Source organism: Oculina patagonica, chromosome 3, assembly GCF_052425735.1.
Source record: "Oculina patagonica isolate OP01 chromosome 3, crgOcupat, whole genome shotgun sequence".
NCBI classification, from domain to species: domain Eukaryota; kingdom Metazoa; phylum Cnidaria; class Anthozoa; order Scleractinia; family Oculinidae; genus Oculina; species Oculina patagonica.
The window spans coordinates 994,651-1,013,649 of record NC_135760.1 but is presented as its reverse complement, the minus strand read 5'-3'; the positions used below and the strand labels follow the sequence as shown (position 1 = coordinate 1,013,649).

The window sequence follows — 18,999 nt, the reverse complement described above, 5'->3', positions numbered from 1 at the left end:
TGGTAAAGTCGTGTGACGTCAGAGCGGTCTGAAATGTCTTTTAGAACAAACTCGAACGACCGGTTCGTCACGGAGTTTCTCGGCCAGATCACTCGATCATCAAATTCGACAAACGATGTTATCGCTTTGGACGTGATTTTGAACAAATCACTGAACTGATGCGAACTCGAGGCATATGTGGAAAGCTATTTCGCAAGGTCAAATTTACTAAAACGCAGAAATTACAGTATGTGCTTTAGGGAAGAGACAAGTCGATCTTTCTGTTAGATTATGACAAGTGATGACATATCTCAGTGTGTACTTTGACTGGCGTGAGCCAATCGTTTTCATCGTAGATAACAATCTGTGTGTAAGCTGCTTTTATGAGCTGTCAAATCAGCGAAAACTTGGGACGGTAATTTTTTCTTGATTAACAAGCCGGCCTAAACATGGATAACTCACTAATGGCGGTATTAAGTGCAGCACCCCGCGCACGAATCAAGCACACTAACAAAGCTCATTAGCAAATCTTTATTTTAAAAGCAACCCGAAATTTTACATCCAAATATAAACTACTGAAAACTGCACCACGTATAAATTCAAGAAACTAAGGAACGAACTTTGTCACTCGGCCCCTCGCGGTGATTCCAGCCTTCAAACGTGTACATCACTCGTATTTGACCCCTTATGTAAACTGTACATTGAAAAATAATTCCATGTATACGCATTGCGCTTAAAAATAAGACAAAACAATACTGAAATTATCAAACAAAATGCTGGTTGCCATCGAAAATGATGGCACAAATCTGTCACTTCAAAATATTACAAAAAAGTCTCGGCACCAAGTCTGTGCGTAATGAAATTTTACAGTCAAAAGTCTGCATACTACTCCCTCGAAGCTGTCATCTTACCAGCCAACATCGCACATAATATTCGCTGTTTCCGTGCCGTCCAGGTACTGATCAAATTCTTCTCTGTTGAAGTCTTCTTCTGGTAGCAGCTCTGTGATGTGCTGAGCGAACGAGAAGAGCTGGCTTGTACTGGTGTCGGCGTTGTGTTGGAGATGTGTGTTCGCGCTGCCAGCCATGAGCGGCGAGCTTAGTGCCTGTACGCTTCCGTTTGTGAAGTAAATCGGGCTGACAGGCGCGGAATTTGAAGCCGACACACCGACGTATGGCGTTGGGGAGGTGGGCTGTGATTTGGGTTGCAGATTTGCCAGTGCATTTTGAAGGTCTTGCCAGCTTGTTGGGAAATTAAACGCACTACCAAACTCGCTCGATCCGGGACTTGTCTCAGGTGTGGGGAGGCTTATCTCGGACAAATTCGGCAAGGTGGAAGGATTTCCGAGATGAGATAGCTTCAATTCTCCGTTTGCAAAAGGCATCGGCGCAGAGGCCTGCCCAAAGTTCATGGCATTACTCTCCGATGAGCTAAACGCGAGCTGTCCGCAGTGAGCTGAGGAGCGCGAGACATTAGCTGTTGGTTCCTTGGGATTGCGCACCACTGCACAGTTCGGGGGTGAGGTGGTTGTCATTTTCTTACACACTCTCTTAGGGTGTTTTCTTCTCCTGGGCCTGTATTTGTAGTCAGGATAATCCTTTATGTGTTGCTGTCGCAAACGTTCGGCCTCCTCTACAAATGGTCGTTTCTGCGACCCGTTCAGCGATCTCCAAGCCTGTCCAAGGATTTTACTGAGTTCGGCATTGTGAAGCTCTGGGTTGGCATCAGCCAGCCTCCTTCGCTCCACTTGCGCCCAAACCATAAAAGCGTTCATGGGCCGCTTGATTCTGTCGGAGTCGCTTTCCATAATCGGGTCCTTCTTTGGGACAGCTCCTTGTTCCAGCGACCCCAGTAATTTCGCATAGCTTTGACTCTGTTGCCGCGGTGGTTGAGAATGACAAGCGATCGGATTGTCAAACCCCAAGGGGTTTAAAATTCGCATTGAAGGAAGGGGAGCTGGGATTCTCTTGTTTCGGACTGTCCTTCGGTCGGAGAGCAGCATTCTGTCGCTTTCACGCATAATTTCTAGCTCTGTACTTTTTCGCGCTCGTGACGAACTTGCAGCGGAAGATTTTTCTTCTGACTCCAAAAAAATTCGCTGGCCAAGCTCCCTGCTGCTATGATGCTCGCGATATGCAAGAACACGTGTGATATATGTGACAGGCGAGTTGAAAATAAACCTTTTTATCACGTGGTTAAATGGGGACATGTTTATGTAATAAGAGTAACCTACCAATCACAGAGCTTCAATCTTGACAGGTGTCACAAACTCAGAAGAGAGCTATCGACCTTTGGAGCCAAGCTGACTATGTTTTGAAAGGATTTGTGGCTGTATATTTCATGGGTATTTTACCGAAATATCGGGTTACCCTGAAATAGCCCAAGGGTCAAGAATACACCAGCAATCAGGAAATATGACGTTTTGGCTCCAGCCCACAAATTCCTTGCCAGCAATTGCGCCCAAAACGCCGTAAGTCTCGCGCGATGTGTAATCAGACAAGTGTTGCCCAGAGAGCGGAACCGAACAGATAAAGTTATTTCCTTCCGACACGCCAACCTGCCTTTATTGAACGAATTTACAATGCATTTCATGCTGTAACAGACTTCCTTGCAATTAAAATGCGATGTAATGAAATCGTTAGGTGCTATAGTAGACGAGAAGGTAACTATTTCGGTGTGGTTTCGATTGCACTCCTCGAGGTAAATTTCGTGTATCAAAAGAACTAAAGTAAACATGCAAGGCCCTGAAACAAAACTCCGCTCGTCCAGAACTTGGACGTGACCATAATATTGACTTTGGGATTAAAAGTCGTCATGCCCCAGTTTTTTTGCAAAAAGAAAGTTTTATACAAAAGGCCAAGGGAAAGGTTCAAAGATGAACTTGTCTTAGTGAATGAATGTTTGTGTTCTTGCTGGGCTATACAAATTATCACAAAGTAAAGACAGTTTTTCTTGTCCCTCTTTGCACAAATGATTAAAACCTTTTCGGGTTTTTTTTATTGCAGTACGTAGTTAGGCGCCTGTTTTGTCTACCGGTAAATTGAGCATTATTTAGGGTCAATGATTATGTTAGAAATTTCAAGTCCCTGATCTCGCACAGAGGGACCGAAGAATGTGTTGTGCCCGGTGCTGGATCGATCAGTTACGTTTAGCAAAAGTGCCTTAAGTTTTGTTTCGCTTTTTACAGCTCAAATTTAGTTACAAGTAAAATTATGTGAAAAGTGCCGTTTAAATTTGCATAAGTGAGCTTTGATTCAAGAGGAGCGCACAGAATCAGTCTCAGCAGGTGCTCGCAGCTTATGCAGTGAAATAATTTACGGTAAACCCGCCATTTTGAAAAGTGACTTGCAAACATGCAGGAGAATATAGATTGGTATTGATGCGGGAACATGATAACAGGGCATTGTCAAACTTGACTTCTGAAAAACTTGTAATCATTGCGTAATCTTAGGATGTCATTTTTTCTTTTCTTTTTTTTTTTTTTTTTTTTGACCGGTCAAGTTTGGAGACCGGTGCATGCCGTATGTGCAAGGAATCATGCATTCCGCTATTCATGTTTTTTTATTTTTTTTTTCCGTTTTCATCCTAACACGCGACCGTGTGCTTCCGAGCCCATCTACAGTCTCAAAATTTAATCAGGAAAAACGTAGACTTTGCACATTACAGAAATAGAAGTTAACCGAGGTTATTTTTCCACACAAACCAGCACTGCTCCGGAGCGGATATAGCGCGCGAAATCGAGTATTACTTAGAACATGTTACTGAGAAATGCGTTGTTACCGTCTTTGTCATTATGTAAAAATGTTTACATTTTTTGCCCTCGAAATGAGATATACAGCCTAATCTGATGTGAAACCGTTACGCTGCTTAAATATCAAAAGATCAGCCGCCATAAGCGATCAGATAGAGTACAAGCAGCTTTTGTCGTCGGTATTCTTTGTCAATCCGACCTCGTTTCAAACTTCACTAGAAAGCCTAGAATTCGCTACCGTTGTTGACAGAATATTAATCCGGGTAAAACCGACAAAGATACTGGAATACCCTCATCAAGTTCTTTCTCTTAAGCATGATATTTTCTTTATGCGGCGATGTCGCCAGTATGACCAATTTTGGGATTTAGATCGGAAATAAATCGACAAACGTGTCCGTTTCAGTTCGACCTTCCTTATCGTTTAAATGCATTCCGTGACACGTCTTCACAAACTATATGAAGGGGTGTTGACACAGCGAAAAATACGCCCAAATAAACTCTGTCTGTTATATTACGATAGCTTCTGTTATGGCGCCGTTCTGAGAGCAGTTATGGCTAGCGGTTTCGGCGATTTTTTGTAAAAACAAACTCACTGACTAAACTCGAACGCTTACAAAGCAGTATTTTGAAGTGAAAACTTAACAGACTTGCTGGCGCCCTTAGGAACAGCTGACATCCAAATCCATGGCCTAGATTTGGACTAATATTTACTCTTATTGCCTTACGCTGATCATCGGACAGTTCCGGTTACATGAAAAGTACTCAATAAACGGCAAATAAAATGACAGGCAGGGCGGGCCTAGCGTTTGGATGAGATTTAAGCCTTTGTTTTGATTCTGCTTTTCTTCCTTGAAATCTCAAGCGAGTAAATAAGGGCGTTTTGTTTATGCCTCGTGCTTGTACAAAGCTATATGCTTTTCTATCTGACATAGAACGGAACAGGCGTTTCTGCAATGGCACAGATCAACATATTTATGACATTTGTAGGTTAAGCTAAAGAAGTTTAAAACTTGTGTTTTTGCGTATGATATTTCCTGGCTTTGTAACCTTTGCGTCGGTTTAGATTAAACTTGAATTAAAGAAACAAAGTGCAGTCTCCATGTCTTTCACTTAGATTAGATCGAGTTTCTGCAGCATAAGGTAGCTTAAGAAATAAAACACCTATTCGTGTGTTTTAATATCACTGAAGCTTTGAATAGAGATTTTTAAGGCCGTAGACGTTTCAGTTTGCAATAGTATGTTTTAAGTCTCTTCCTTTCTATGAAAGATCAAGTTATTAACAAAGATGGTCCTGAATGGTTCTAAATTTGTTCAAGAGCTTCAATTTTCCGATTAGGATGCACTACGCGGATTGGGGCCGGAACGGTCAATGATTTTTCCTTTAGGAATTCGTTCTCTTCACCACCCTTTAAACTTCCGAACAGTCTAGTTTTACTATAAAAACTCATTTCCGCCTTCCAAGCTAGGTATCCGTATATGAGACAGGTAATGTCGCTCGTGGGGCTCTCCCGAATTTGTTTTCTTTAATTACAAAGGGTGCCCGCGCGGATGTTCACAGAAGGTGGACTTTCATTAAAGCTTAGTAAACTGAGTGAAAGGCTGAAAGCGCAGGTGTCGCGTTCCTCTACAAGCTACTAGTCATGCCAGAGACTTTATTTAAGCAATAGACTCACACTTTCTACGGGTTTACCGGCGCAACAAACCCACACGAAATGTAGGGAGAACATAAGAAAAGCTTGTAGATCACGAGCCGTTAAGCAAGTAAAATTACAAGCGTTTCGCAGTCCTGTTATATCGGGAACCGGGTGTTTACAGGTACATAGTCCATACTGACATACTGACCAATCAGAGCGCGCGTAGTATCTCAGTTATTTTATAAGTGGTTCTGGCCGTTATTAGGGTGCGGCAAAGCCGATGACTCAGTTTGATTGCTCCGGCCATGATTACGTTCACTTTTGTGATGTATTAAACTTTCAATGTGACATGAATTTTTTTTTTTCAGATGCACCAGTTTCTGACCTAGTTGTAGCTCCTTTAGCTCAGGTGCAATGCGCTCTCTTTATTATAAGCTTGCTCTTTTTTTCCTAGTGTAGGAAAAGACACCGCAGAAAAATGATGGATGCATTCAAGTTGTTTTCTCGCTTGTAACACCAGATGTCCTCAGTTGAAGAGCACGTTACGGATTGTTTTGGTAAATCCGTTGAGAAGGCCTTATGGTGTATGAGTGGGATTTAATTATGACGAAACTCTGACGTTTTCTACTGGACTATTAACTTGAACTTTCAAAACCCGTGGGAAAATTAATGCCTCTTGTTTTCTGAAAAACAAGAATGTTATTTTAATGAATGAGAGGAAAGGTCAGCTGTAGGGTTTTCAGTAGAGAAAAAGCAGTTCTTAAATCAAGCCGACCTAAAATGTCATGCAGCATATAAGTATTCAGTTAAGAAACCGAACAGTTCACATTACGTTAGGCTGAAAAAAAATATTCTTTTTAAATACCTGAAACGACACGGGGAACCTGTACCCTATATTACTCAGACCTTTTTTTAAGCTATCGAAAGGGTTTCTTATACTTTTTATTAATTTTTGGTTAGGCTCCCCTGCCATTTGGATCAGCGAAACTCGTGAATCAGTGTGATCAACTCCAAACTGATCTTGCATCGCACGTGTAATCGCATGCACGTGTCATAAAGGGGGACATGTCCAAGATTGGAAGGTTGCCTTTTTTGATGCTCCAGTCTGGAGTGATCGTCCAGTGAGATAGAGAAAACATAATTGCCAGTGCTGAACATTTGTGTCCAGAAGTCATTAGGGCAAACATTCGATAAATCACGCGTTCTTGCTCGTGGATTCAAGTAGTTCAGAGGGTTTACCTTAAAATAACAAACGGTGCATGTGATTTTCTTTTTTTTTTAATACCTTCATTGATCGACATCATTTTAGTGCCGGCTTTTTGAAAGACACTTAAATCGAAAAACACTTAGCGGCATTCGAGAACATTGACTGACTTTTGTTAGTGGCTGCTATTCCGACAAATGCCCTTTACTGGTGTGATGAATTAATTGAAGGATACAGTCATGTTCTAGCTTTGACTAATTTTACCTGAAACATCTAATTCTATAATAAGAGTAAAATTAATTTTAGCTCTATATTGGATCTATATCCTAATAAAAAAGCACCCAGTTTCCAACAAATTGCCAGTGAACAGAGTAAACGTGATTTTAGATCGTTTACTCGACAATCCCTTGTCACATTTCAACTGAATCTTACTGGTTAAGTCCCCCCCCCCCCCCCCCCTTCCACGGCTTTATATCCGGGAGTTCATTTTTTATTTATGACCAGATTCCTTCAGTTTTAAAACCGTTATTTGTAGCAGTTTTATATTTGTAAAAGTATCGCCGCAAAAATAGCCTCATCTGCAATAGTGCTTTCAGCGGGCTTTTATCAGGAATTATGACATTGCCTATAACTGTTTCTTTGGTGCAAGCCGGTTCCTAACATTTGAATCACTTGGTATCGGTAATAAACACCTCAAGAGACTATTACAAGTGCGTTTCATTTTGGGCTCCCATGCCGGATGCAGATCAAAAGAAGCCCTAAATAGTAAGTTAACTGAAAGCGGACTGGCATGCCTTGACCAGGACCAAATTCTCCCCAAGAGATTTATATATAAAACGCCGTATGTAAATCAAAAAAGGGATGATGTAATGCTCTGGAACAAAAAGGATCAGTTATAGGTACAGACGCGTTAGACTTTTACACTAGTGTCGATAAAAGCGCTTGAAACTGACAATCTAACTGACAATCTACAATCATTGACAAAAGTCGTTGGCCCACCCACCCCCTCCCCCCGTTTCAATGTTGGATAGTACAATATGCCTAAACTCCCCGTGCAGTGCGTTTCAGTTTGTGAGCAAAAGTAACCAGCAATTGAAAGCATAATTTTTTTTGCATGCTACGCAACATTGCAAAGGGGGAGAGGGGAAATTACTTAACTTTTTCATGTTCCAAGTAAGCCAAAACAGCAACTGCGCCAAGGTTTTGTCAATGATTGTACATGTAGCAACATAAACCACGAAATACGGGCTGTGAAACACGACAATACTAAACCAGTTAGACTTGGATTAACCGTAAATTAAGAGTCTAACCCTCTCTTTCCCAGCTCATCAGTTCAAAATTGAAATCCACAAATTTCTTTTTGTATTAAATCGAAAAACAAGCAGTATCACATGACGGTACTTCCTAATAGCCGGCTTTCTTTCGAACCCATCAGGGTATCCATTCGGACTTTAGTTAATAAAGTCCTTGAGCAGCTTTGTGATAAACAATACTTTCTTTTATCCCCATAAATTTCATTTAAATGGTCACACACTTGAATGATTCATCTCTGTGCACAGATTTTAAAATTCAAATCGCCTTGTTTAGCATAAACTGTGCATAATAAACAGTACCAATATGTAGCAAATTTGGGCCAGTGGCCACACACAAACTAAGGGTTACAAACAGACACGTTTAACCTTTGAAACCACCCAGGGCCGTGAAATGCACGGTATGAAAGAATTACAGTAGAGTCCAGATTTCTTGAACCTTCAAGGGAAACGAAGAGTGACTCGAGAAATCGGGGGGGAAATTGCATTGTTTGACTGCGTGAAACGCAAACAAGGAAAAAAGAAAAATCTTGGGCTCGAAAAATCGTGATTTCATTGTAGTTAACATTTTTATTTTTTAATGATAAAAAAGAAAACTACGGAGATAACTTATAAAATTTGTTGTAGCTCTGAAAATAACAGGGTCAAAATAAAATGAACTCTGAATATAGTAAAGCCCAGGTCATAACTGATTGACCTCGTTTACTGTTCACATATGTATAGAGTCACATCATTCTGTAAGACCAGAAAAGTTAAAATCTTAGAATCGTCCATTCCACTTTGAATTTAAATGATGTTAATAAATGCATTTTAATTGCTACACGCGAAGGAGTTTATGCGATGTCAAAGTTATTTGCTATAATTGAATCTCGACCACCGGTGTGCTAGCAATCTACGAACTCACGAGACATAGTCAGGAAATGAAGGCTTGTGCACTAGCTAAGATAAATGTTTCCCGGGACATAGAAGAAAAAGGATTTCCGGTAAGCCATTTAACAGTTTGAAAACGGGACACGCCTTTATGTTTATCTGAGAACTAAAAATAAACAGGAGTAAACAAGGGACGAACTACGTCAACACAACATCGTTCGAACAAGGCGTAATAGATAGAATTCAGGAAGAGGGGAAAAGCAGTTAACATAAGTGAGAAAACCGTCTAAATTAGTTTATTGTTGCTGTTCAATATTTGTAGTATGTGACCGAAATACAGCCTGAAGAATCGTTTCACTTCTTAAAATACGCTTATCATCACACCCTTTAATAAGACGATCGTAAGTTGCATTGGTGAAAAACAATTTCAGTAAACGAAATACAAGGCAGGTACTTCCTGAAATCGTAACTGGCTCAAGGGTCTTCCTCGTATAAACTCATTAAATTAAAACGAATTTCCGCAGAAAGGAAATGAAGGAAAGACACGAGACAGTTACAACTACGTCAAAAACAAGTAAATGAAGACATTGCAGAAAAAGCTGCTTACATTTTTCAAGAATAAAGCTCTATTACGTATCGCTTCGTAGAGAAAAGATCAATTCACTGAAGGAGAACGAAATCTAGGTAAGGTTGCTTTTTCTTGCATAAGAACTTTACTGCCTGAAGCAATTACCATCTTGTGAAATATGTTAAAATTTCTCTTATAGAAATATTAAGTGACAGGCTTTAAATATAAAATTTATGTTTTACATCGATTTAGGAAAACGGTTTCGAAAATTTATAGCCTGAATGATGAGAACCCCGACTGGTAAAGCCGCCGGTTTGGAGTGATCAAAAGGAGTTCAGGTTTCAAAGGAATTTTTTTTTTCTATCCTTTTAGTCTAACTAAATTATATAAAACCAATACCTTAAATTAACCGATAAATATACAACACAACGTTATCTTAAGACTAAGTGTGCTTTTACTGGAGAATAGGAGCTGTGAAGTGTAACTGCGTTTAAATTCAAAAAGTGGCCTACCTCTATTGCTCCTTGATTCTTCTCGCGCTATACCTATTTGTGTTTGTCTTTTCTATATTCAAAATAAAATTATCCTGGTTACTTAAACAGAGGCCGGTTAATACAACTTTGCATAATTGCATTTGAGTCGATCGTCGAAAGAACTTCTTTGTACAGTAGTCATTCTGTGCTTCTTTTAACTAAAACAAACAACAGAGATATAGCAAGGAAAAAACCCTTTACAAGTGACAAGCATTTGACAACAATGCAGAGCTTTGAGAGGTGAAGGCGTTTAAGAGATTGTTTGTTTATTTGCTGCCCTAGCTAGGCTGAAGCAACCATAAATGCCGTTTGGATGTCGTGAGGGTATAGTGAGTGTCCCAGTAGAAGTAATTAAGTTTCTACATGTATTTAATTTGTGATGAACATGGATAAATAAAAAATGCCAAGTAAGCTTACCTGACTAACCTCAGACAAAAGAAGTCAGTTGTTGCATTGTTCACCCTGATTACTCTTTTAACATTTAGAGTACGAGAACGAGTAGAAGGGAACAGACGACCATAGTATTTTAGAATATACCCCCGCTGTATGCGCGCGATGGAATTCTAGCGGGCATTATTTTTTATATACAACATAGCTGAAAACTATAGAAGCCCGGTATCGCTATATTTAGAGAGGAAGCCACATCAGCGCTAGCTGGTTTTCATGCGGGTCCTCTGTCCAGGTCGAATTGGAATTTGGAAATGTTGGTTTTTCAGGAGGGAGGAAAACCGGAGAACCCGGAGAAAAACCCTCGGAGCAAGGCGAGAACCAACAACAAACTCAACCCACATATGGCACCGGGCCGGAATCGAACCCGGGCCACATTGGTGGGAGGCGAGTCGCGCTCTCACCACTGCGCCATCCCTGCTCCCGGATGTGCGAACTGATTGTTTGTCGAATTTCGATGTACGACTTCGTCGCCTTCGCCTCTATTCTCTTGTTTTGTTGTTTAAATGATGCTTTAAAGCAGCAAGTTTTTATCAGAAACGTTTTACTTGCTTAAAGGGAAGTAAGACAGTGCCAAAGGAAGCGACAGATGAAGAACGAATCGTTGAAATCTCAGTGTTGTTTTTCTTTGGAGTTGTGTACGCCACTATTTTGCCGTGAGCTGCCCGAAATTGTGTTGGATATTATTTAGCAAAAGAAGCCGGACTCTAGAAACGCTTTGAGGTAAGAAACCTTTTTTTTAGCCACAATTTGAAGACAGAACACTCCACTTTTGTTCTTTTTAAATCAATATAATTAGAGGCGAATTTGAAAAACTTGCTGCGAAACGAACGCATGAAAATTTTTCATTTGAATGAAATTGAAGTAGGCTTTACCAAACTTAAATGCGTAAATATTTCAACTAGATTTGTCGGCTTTGTGAGAATCTTTTGGTAGTCGGAGAAAGGACAATAAATAGGAAATATGAATGAAATGGTATCTTGGTTTATTTATAAAGAAGCCGCCAAAGAAAAGAATAAACTAAACAGTTTCACTAATACCGATGTTGCGTGCGTTTGTAAATGCCGTGAGCGGCCGCGAGTCTTGTTAGTTCTGTGCTTTTTTAAATGCTACATTCTACACCCACTAGAAGATGGTTTTCCTATGTACTATAAGAAAATAAATCACTTTTGAGGTCTAGAAAAGCAGCTGAATGCCCTCGCTTAACGGCTCGGGCATCCACTAGCAGCTTTTCTAGACCTCATGCAAGCGTGCATTATTTTCTTATAGAACATGGAAAACCATCTTCTAGTAGGTAAATATTAGTATTAAGATTCGTGATAAAGTAGAATAGAATCGAAACGGGTAAACATGAACGTTATACCGATGCATGTATTGTCCGTTTTTCCTTGCTGTTGATAACGGTATATGAGGTATATTTTCCTTTTCAAGGTAAGGAAGCTTATCGCAACCGGCAGACCGCACTTATGATTTCATTTCTCGTACGGACGGATTGTTTTGGCGCCGTTCGTTGCAAATGTTTCTAGCTTTAACTGTCTTGAAATCATGGAGATAACATCAGTATGGAAGAAACACTTAAGGTACGTTACGTTTACCTCCAGTGGTATCTCGAGGCTCGACGAAACGGTCGTAATAAATGAAATTGTAGGACCTGGGAATATAGGCATTTACATCTTGTGTCCATCGTGCCTCCAAAGAGAAAGAGTTAATCAGTCAGGAGGTGTGAAATAACAAGAAAATAACAAAAACCTAATCATTGCTCAGCTTTTGTTATTTGCTACTGTCCCGCGTTTCCGTTGGCTGTGGCGTCGTTGGTCATCAGGTTCGGTCTTAGGTGGAATGGCCGCCATCTTGAACTTAATAGACCTACTCTAAGTGTCTTCACCGGAGTGGTTCACTTAGGAAATTTGCCGATATACCTGATGGCTATACCTTTAAGATACCTAGAATAGCTTTGTTTATTGGTCATTTTGAAATTAACTGTAAGTATTGCGTCGAGAATGTATTTAAGAATGAGCGACAGAAGCAAGCACTGAACACGAAAACAACTTGAACACGAAAGCTGAGCTATTGCCATATTGCATGTTACAATCGTGATTTATTGATTATACGCGGAGCGCCAAACTTGAATAATTGTGCTTGCAAGGTGCTTTTCAATATATTACATGCATCCCTTTTCCCCACCACTGTGTTTATTGATTTTTTGTTGCGTGAAAAAGCTTTGAACGTCAGAAATGTCCATGGCATAAGACAATTTCAGTTTGGTTGCAATCGACTCGTCGCTAATACTATCTCATACATGCTCATAGTCTAGCGTCAAGACTTAAGAAACGGATTAAAAAGTCGAGATAAAGCAACATTTTTATTTCATATTCTAATGGCTACATTATTTGAATGAGGCGATATATGTATGTGTACCAAACGGGTAACTAATGATAACACCGTCCTAAATCATATAATCCGCCAGCTTGGGCGAGTCAGTTCAGTCTTAACTTAGTCTCGCTACATATTGTGAAACAGTTTGCTTAAATATTCCCTGATAGAGGTGCGATAAGAAGCCGAATTCCTTTACAACTTAAGTTATATTTTTTGTCGGCAAATTTAAAATTAGGTGCCCTACAAAGACAGAGAAATATGTGAAAGTTTGCCTCGTTCGTGTCATACCAAATTCAGTGTTTATGGTGCACAGGGTCGTAAAGATAGCGGACTAAACTGATCCCAGATGAAGTAAATTATACAGAGATGTTATTTAATTATAATAATGCTTCATTTACTAAATTGTTCAAGTTTTTCTTTGTGAATAAAAGATTAAAAGTCTGAAGCACCTAGAGATGCGAGACTGTTCTAATCCTAGTCTCTTGATATTTACTATTGACTCTGTAAAGAGGCCATCGAATTAAAATTATATACTTATTTTGTGTAAACCAATTTCCTTCTGGAATTGTAGCCGAAAGTTAAGCCGACGGCTCCATCAAGCTATTTCAACATTTAGTTTTATTTCCAAAACTTATTTTACGTTATTCTCAGGGGTACAAAGGCTTTCCGGCTTTTAAAATTGAGCCAAATCAGCACCCCTGGTGGACGATTTTTATGTGAGGAATTATATGAATTTCATGAACTGCAAATATTCATAATCTCTGAAACGCATTAACTGTTCTTTGAAAACGATTAATTGTAATCCGAAAATACCTTAATAATCCAGTCTAAGTTAATGTTATGCTTTCAAGCCTATATGTAAAAGCCTCGGGGCATTATATCTAGGAATGTATTTCATTAACAAAAGCTACTGCACAAATCTCCGCACAAGCCGAATCTTACTTATAACACTAGTCCAATAAAGCTTTTTGTCTTTAAGTGCTTTTTATTTTCAAAAATAAATAGTGTAGTCGCATTTAGATAATGGAAAGCTGAGCTGAACTCGAGATAATGCAATATATACTTCATTTTAGAAAAGGCGATTATTCTGGCCGCTATGTTAAGTGGTTACTTTTTTATCACAGCGGGTTTCAGTTGGACTAAATTTGAATTTAAGCTAAATTTGACTTTTTCTTGTTCCACAACAATCTGCAATCTACATGGAATCTTTTTAAAATAGTCCTTGAAGTATCTGGCAAAGCTTAGACTGTGACTGTTCCAGCTAGTGGAATTTTCTGCGCCTCTTAATTAATAGTCATTCTTTCTACACCTACATAAGAGAGGGCATCAGTGGTCAAATATTCAATATATGCATAACCGAAAGGATAATTTGGGTAAAAAATCTCCTGGTGATCTAACGGATTATCCACAAAAAGTAATTTATCACTCCTGGGGCTTTGTCTGTGGTACTTTGACACAGACTGTGGACATCTAGCTTTACCTTGGAGAGACGCTTCTACTATGTATAGATGACTTAGAACTACATGAAGCGGGGAGTGAGAGAAAAGCCACTGAGAGTAAAGGATAGAACTTTATCATGTCATCTTTGAGCCATATAATCCAAAACTGTTCAGTAACGATTTGCAATATTTGATACGGCCTGCAGCATGAGAAAATCGTGAACTTTTATGCGATGTGTCCATTTGAAATTACTGGTTTATTCTCTATTGCCTCCTCTGTTGCATATTATAATATGCCCGGGAATAATTATGCTACGCGCAATCGCTGCCGGGTCAACAACTCTAGACACCCTACAAAAAGGTAGCTAGGGAGGTGCTAGATATTGCGATCCACGTAGCTAATGTATTCTTAACATGTGAAATATTTTGTTTATCGAATTGCCAGCCGGGAAGAAAGCTAGAACCTCCGGAGTCGAATAAGCGAGATAAATTTAGTGGCGGCATTTACCATGTCAAGGAGATCGTACGATTCAATTTACAGATATATCTTTCTTGAAATTACAGAACATACCGAAACATTTCCTGATACACTAAGCCTAACGGATATTTTCGTCTTAAAATGGAACTACAGTTACATCAGTTAAAATGAAGAATTTCCGCACAAGAAAGCGGTGAAGACGTCGACTGTACAAAGCCGGATGTATCACGTGTAGATACCTTGATTTTATTTTCGTTGATAATGAGAACACCTCCTTGATGTTACTGTAATATTAATCTCCTTATAAACCAATAAATATACTTTTATGACAAAGAACTACAAAACTAACAACAACTAGGGCTATCATTTAGAAGACCCCTTCTTTCTGATACGATAAAGCCCCTCCTTTGAAATTCCACCCCCCCCCCCCCCATCAAATCCCCTCTCTATTTAGCCCCTCTCTTTCGTAGATAGTGTATCACGACAATTTATAAAGAAGAAAACAAGTTGAATTTATGCTTTTAAGTTGTTCATTCATCTCATTGCTTCTAAAAAGGTCAACGTATTTCTTTTATGTGAACCCTAATTGATATACGGCTTGAAATAAGCCCCTCCCTCTCAATAATTTACTCCCCCCCCCACCCCTTTTAATAGGGCTTGAAGAAAAAAAAATCTGTTCCCTGGGAGATGAACGTTATACATGCAAATAATTCTACTACCATTTAGTCTATAAATGAAATGGACACACTCACAAGAAGTAAAAGATAAGAATTTATGCAAGTCAATGTTTCAGCAGTTTTACTTATCACAGAAATATGACTTAATTGCAGCAACCTGATTACGGCAATAATAACTAAAGAAAACACGATCCTATTCTCGACTAAATCAGTACCGGTATATAATGCGTATGTGTCGCAACAAACAAACATGCATTTGTTAATAGATTCCTTACACCTTGCAACTGCTCAAAACCCTACTTTACTCAGCATATGTACGATGAGCCTAATTCTGATTAATCAGGGAAATATATCTGGCATGCTATTTGTCAGCTTGCCCTTACAGTTGATTGTACTTGGTGGAAAGATGCACTGTAAAAGTTAAGTGTCTTACCCAAGATCACAACACTCTCAGTGCCCTCGGTCAATGTGCAAGATCTTTTTTAGAAGTAAAACGGATTGAACAGAAGACATGATAAGGGACGGACCATTAGAAATAACCGGAGGGGGGGTGACTTTTACCAAAAAAAAATTCCTGCAAGGGAAACTTGTCGAAAAGAAAATTCCTGCAAGCGGTTGTGCCTGAAAAAAAATTCGTGCAACGAAATAACTTTTAAGTGTTGTATGATGGCATCTATAAACGTCCATCAGAATGGCTAAAATAGCTTTCCTGAGGTTCTGAAAATTAAAAATTTCCCGGGGGAGCATGCCCCCGGACCCCTCTAATTTGTCATGTACCGAAAGAACAGCATCAGCTCAATCCTATCAACTATTTGGTTGCAAACACACCTGACCACCCACCCTAACAATCGTGTCCCATCAGTAAACAGTTCATCAAAAGCACAATTAGTATTATTACTATCACTTTAACTGCAATTTTGTCTGATGTTCTAAAGTTTAGCTTGATAAGTTTTAGCTGTCACCTTTTTCATCTTTTTTGTTGAGGGTCCAGGGTAAAAAATTCTATTTCTTTCTTATATTTAACAGGCACTATCTATCATATCCCTTCAGCCCCCTACGCCATAAAAAATGAACGGTCCGGTCCCTGAATGTCGCTAAATTCAGAGAACGAATCTGAAAAATGAAACAATAATGCTAATTAATAATGATAATTGTTACGCAAATCGATGCGTTACAAAAAAAGACCTGTATTTTTGGGCGAAAAAAAATTCGTGCAAAGCTTGTGCCCCAGAAAAAAAATTCCTGCAGCGAAGTAGGCCTTCAAAAAAAAATTCCTGCACCGAAATTTTTTTACCCCCCCTCCGGTTATTTCTAATGGTCCGTCCCTAAAGGGAATCTGAACATTCTCACGTCATTTCCAATTAATGGGAACATTTTTCACAGCACAAATTGAGACTGGGAGGTGTTAAGAGGAAATCCGGCAGGACTTCGAGTAGTTATTGGACAAAATTATGTACCAAAACTATTTACACCTGATTGCAAGCTTTTGTGTTACTGCTTCAAATATCTTATCGAAAGAAATCTTTTCTAACAACACCAAACATCGAAAACCAGTTTCGAAGTTCCACTGAATTCCCATGAATCGCTTAAAAGATGTGAGCTTTTGCCCATAGCTTGTGAACTTTGAATTTTCTCAGACTATGATAAGAAATTGTTGTACCAGAATTATTTCCACCTTATTGCAAACTTTTTTGTTACTGCTTCAAATATCTTAGCAAAAGAAATCTTTTCTAACAACACCAAACATCGAAAGCAAATTTCGAAGTTCCACTGAATCGTAGTAAGACGAATTTACCAAATGGCTACACGTGAGATTTTGCCTATACCTTGTGAACTTTGAAATTCATTTTCTCAGACTCTGATAAGAAATTGTTGTTGGTGTTATCACGGATAATTACTTACATCTTTACCTTTTATTAAGGGTAGGAAATAACGCAATAGGATTTAAATTATTCTGGTACTTGATTTTTGTCCAACTTTAATAAATATTACTCGACTTCCTAGTGGATTCCGTCTTAATTACCAACAGGAACGCAGATACCCTTTATTTTATGTTGAAAGCTACAGATAGTACATTGTAAAAAAACGTTTCACCAATACCGATAAAAAGTTGTCTGTAAACTGTTTTAAGTTTTCTTTTAGAAACCTGCTGTTCAGCCTTTTAAAAGCTGAAATGCGTGAAGACATATATGTTACTGCTACTTGTCCAACACCATATTCAACAGCAATATGAAATTGACCTTGAAAATAGAAGAAGACAACTGCTGGAAGAGGGATGGGGGTCTGGAAGCATGTCATTCCGTGTAAGAAGCTAATTCTACGACGAACACGGCCTTTTTCCTAGTGTTTATTAAAATCTCATAACTCATCTTGTAGAAAAATTACCATGCATAACTGCTATGAAGGTTATGACAAAAGTGATGGGGAGGGCAGGGGTGAGAAAAAAATTACAAATGTTAATTGTCGTTTTAACATTTCTGACAACTTTATCAGAACAGCGTCGTATTTTGCAGCGCATTTTAGCTACAGTTGAAAACCGGGTTGAAAGGTAAGTAGTAATATCGTGTGACTTCCATGTGCATAATTAGAAGTTTAAACCGGAAATAATTAGCACTTTAAATTATTGAAATCACGTAAAAGAATGCGGCACTAATAAGGATAATTATAAACTGTTTGCAGCCTCTCTATTTCCAAAGGAGATTGTCGAGTGAGTGATCGAAGGTTCACCAGTGCTTGCTATGACTATCCCTTTGTGTAATAGCCAGGAGAAAATGTCTCGCATTTTAGTTGTGTCTTGATTCTGACAGTTAGGTCTGCGCGCGTCTTGCAAGATCTTTTTTTAAAAAAAGAGTTGAAAAGTGGAATAAAGGCTCTCCAATTAAAAAAAGTTGTTCTTCACCATCAGAATATTAAGGCAGTTCAACTCGTCAACTGCCAACCGTGGGATCAACACGGTCACTCCAAAACTCCTGAAAACTGACCATGATATTTTGATAAGAAAACAAACGGGCGAGGCATAACGTGCAAACAAACTCAATATCACTTAGCTATCAGTTTGGTTATTATTTTGGTTATTTCACTTACTACTTATTCTCTCTTTAAAATAAAATTTTATTACAGAACAACAAGTGTACAAAGAACTTGTTGTTTTTGCTAAATCTTTATTAGCTCCGTCAATAAAACTCTTCTAAGTAATATTTCCGGAAATACTGAGACTTTGTAAGGGCAAATCCCACCAGACGCTTTACTATAATGAGATCTTTATTTGCGCGATCGATGTTAATCTTGGTCAGGAGTATCATTAAACGTTTCTTGTTTCAGTCTGGTGCAATGAAGTTTAACCCCAGACAAATAAGTGGCTCATATCATTGCCTTATCTTTTGTATTGCGAGTATCACTGACTCGAAGCATCAATCTGAACTAATAAAACCGATAAGAGCGTTTGCTATCTTCTTTGCCATAAATGTTTCTTTTCGTAATTCTGTCAGTCCGGATTGTGTTACTCTCGTTTGTGTTTTTGTTTTGTTTGTTTTTCAGTATTGCATGCCGCCCTCCATGACGACAAGAGAGATGCCTGTCTACAATGTGAATCCCATCAAGAGCGTGTTACTTATCAGAGGAAAACTGAAAAGACTTTTATTTTAAGATCGCACTTCTTTAGCACGTGCAACTTAGACATTTCAAAATCTTGTAAACATTTTTAGCTATCATGGAAAGTAAAACCCATTGAGGA

At 39.0% G+C, this 18,999-nt stretch overlaps 2 protein-coding genes and 1 long non-coding RNA gene across 3 annotated transcripts in view; 2 read left to right on the top strand and 1 right to left on the bottom strand.

Moving 5' to 3' along the window:
• LOC144646037 (ADP-ribosylation factor-related protein 1-like) overlaps positions 1-7,016 on the top strand; it is a 41,509-nt gene extending 34,493 nt beyond the window's left edge. Inside the window, exon 7 of the mRNA XM_078505561.1 lies at positions 5,819-7,016. Within this exon, the coding sequence (XP_078361687.1) occupies positions 5,819-5,846 (28 nt within the window). The 3' untranslated portion in view covers positions 5,847-7,016. The remainder of the gene's footprint in view (positions 1-5,818) is intronic.
• On the bottom strand, positions 497-2,203 carry LOC144646005 (transcription factor Sox-17-alpha-A-like). Its single transcript, XM_078505521.1, has one exon. The coding sequence runs from the start codon at positions 2,186-2,188 to the stop codon at positions 887-889; it is 1,302 nt and encodes a 433-aa protein (XP_078361647.1). The 5' UTR covers positions 2,189-2,203; the 3' UTR covers positions 497-886.
• Positions 7,017-9,673: 2,657 nt separating the features above from the next.
• On the top strand, positions 9,674-18,999 carry LOC144646041 (uncharacterized). Its single transcript, XR_013569353.1, has 3 exons — positions 9,674-11,019; positions 11,728-11,876; positions 18,804-18,999. It is a non-coding gene; the product is annotated as an uncharacterized LOC144646041 (long non-coding RNA).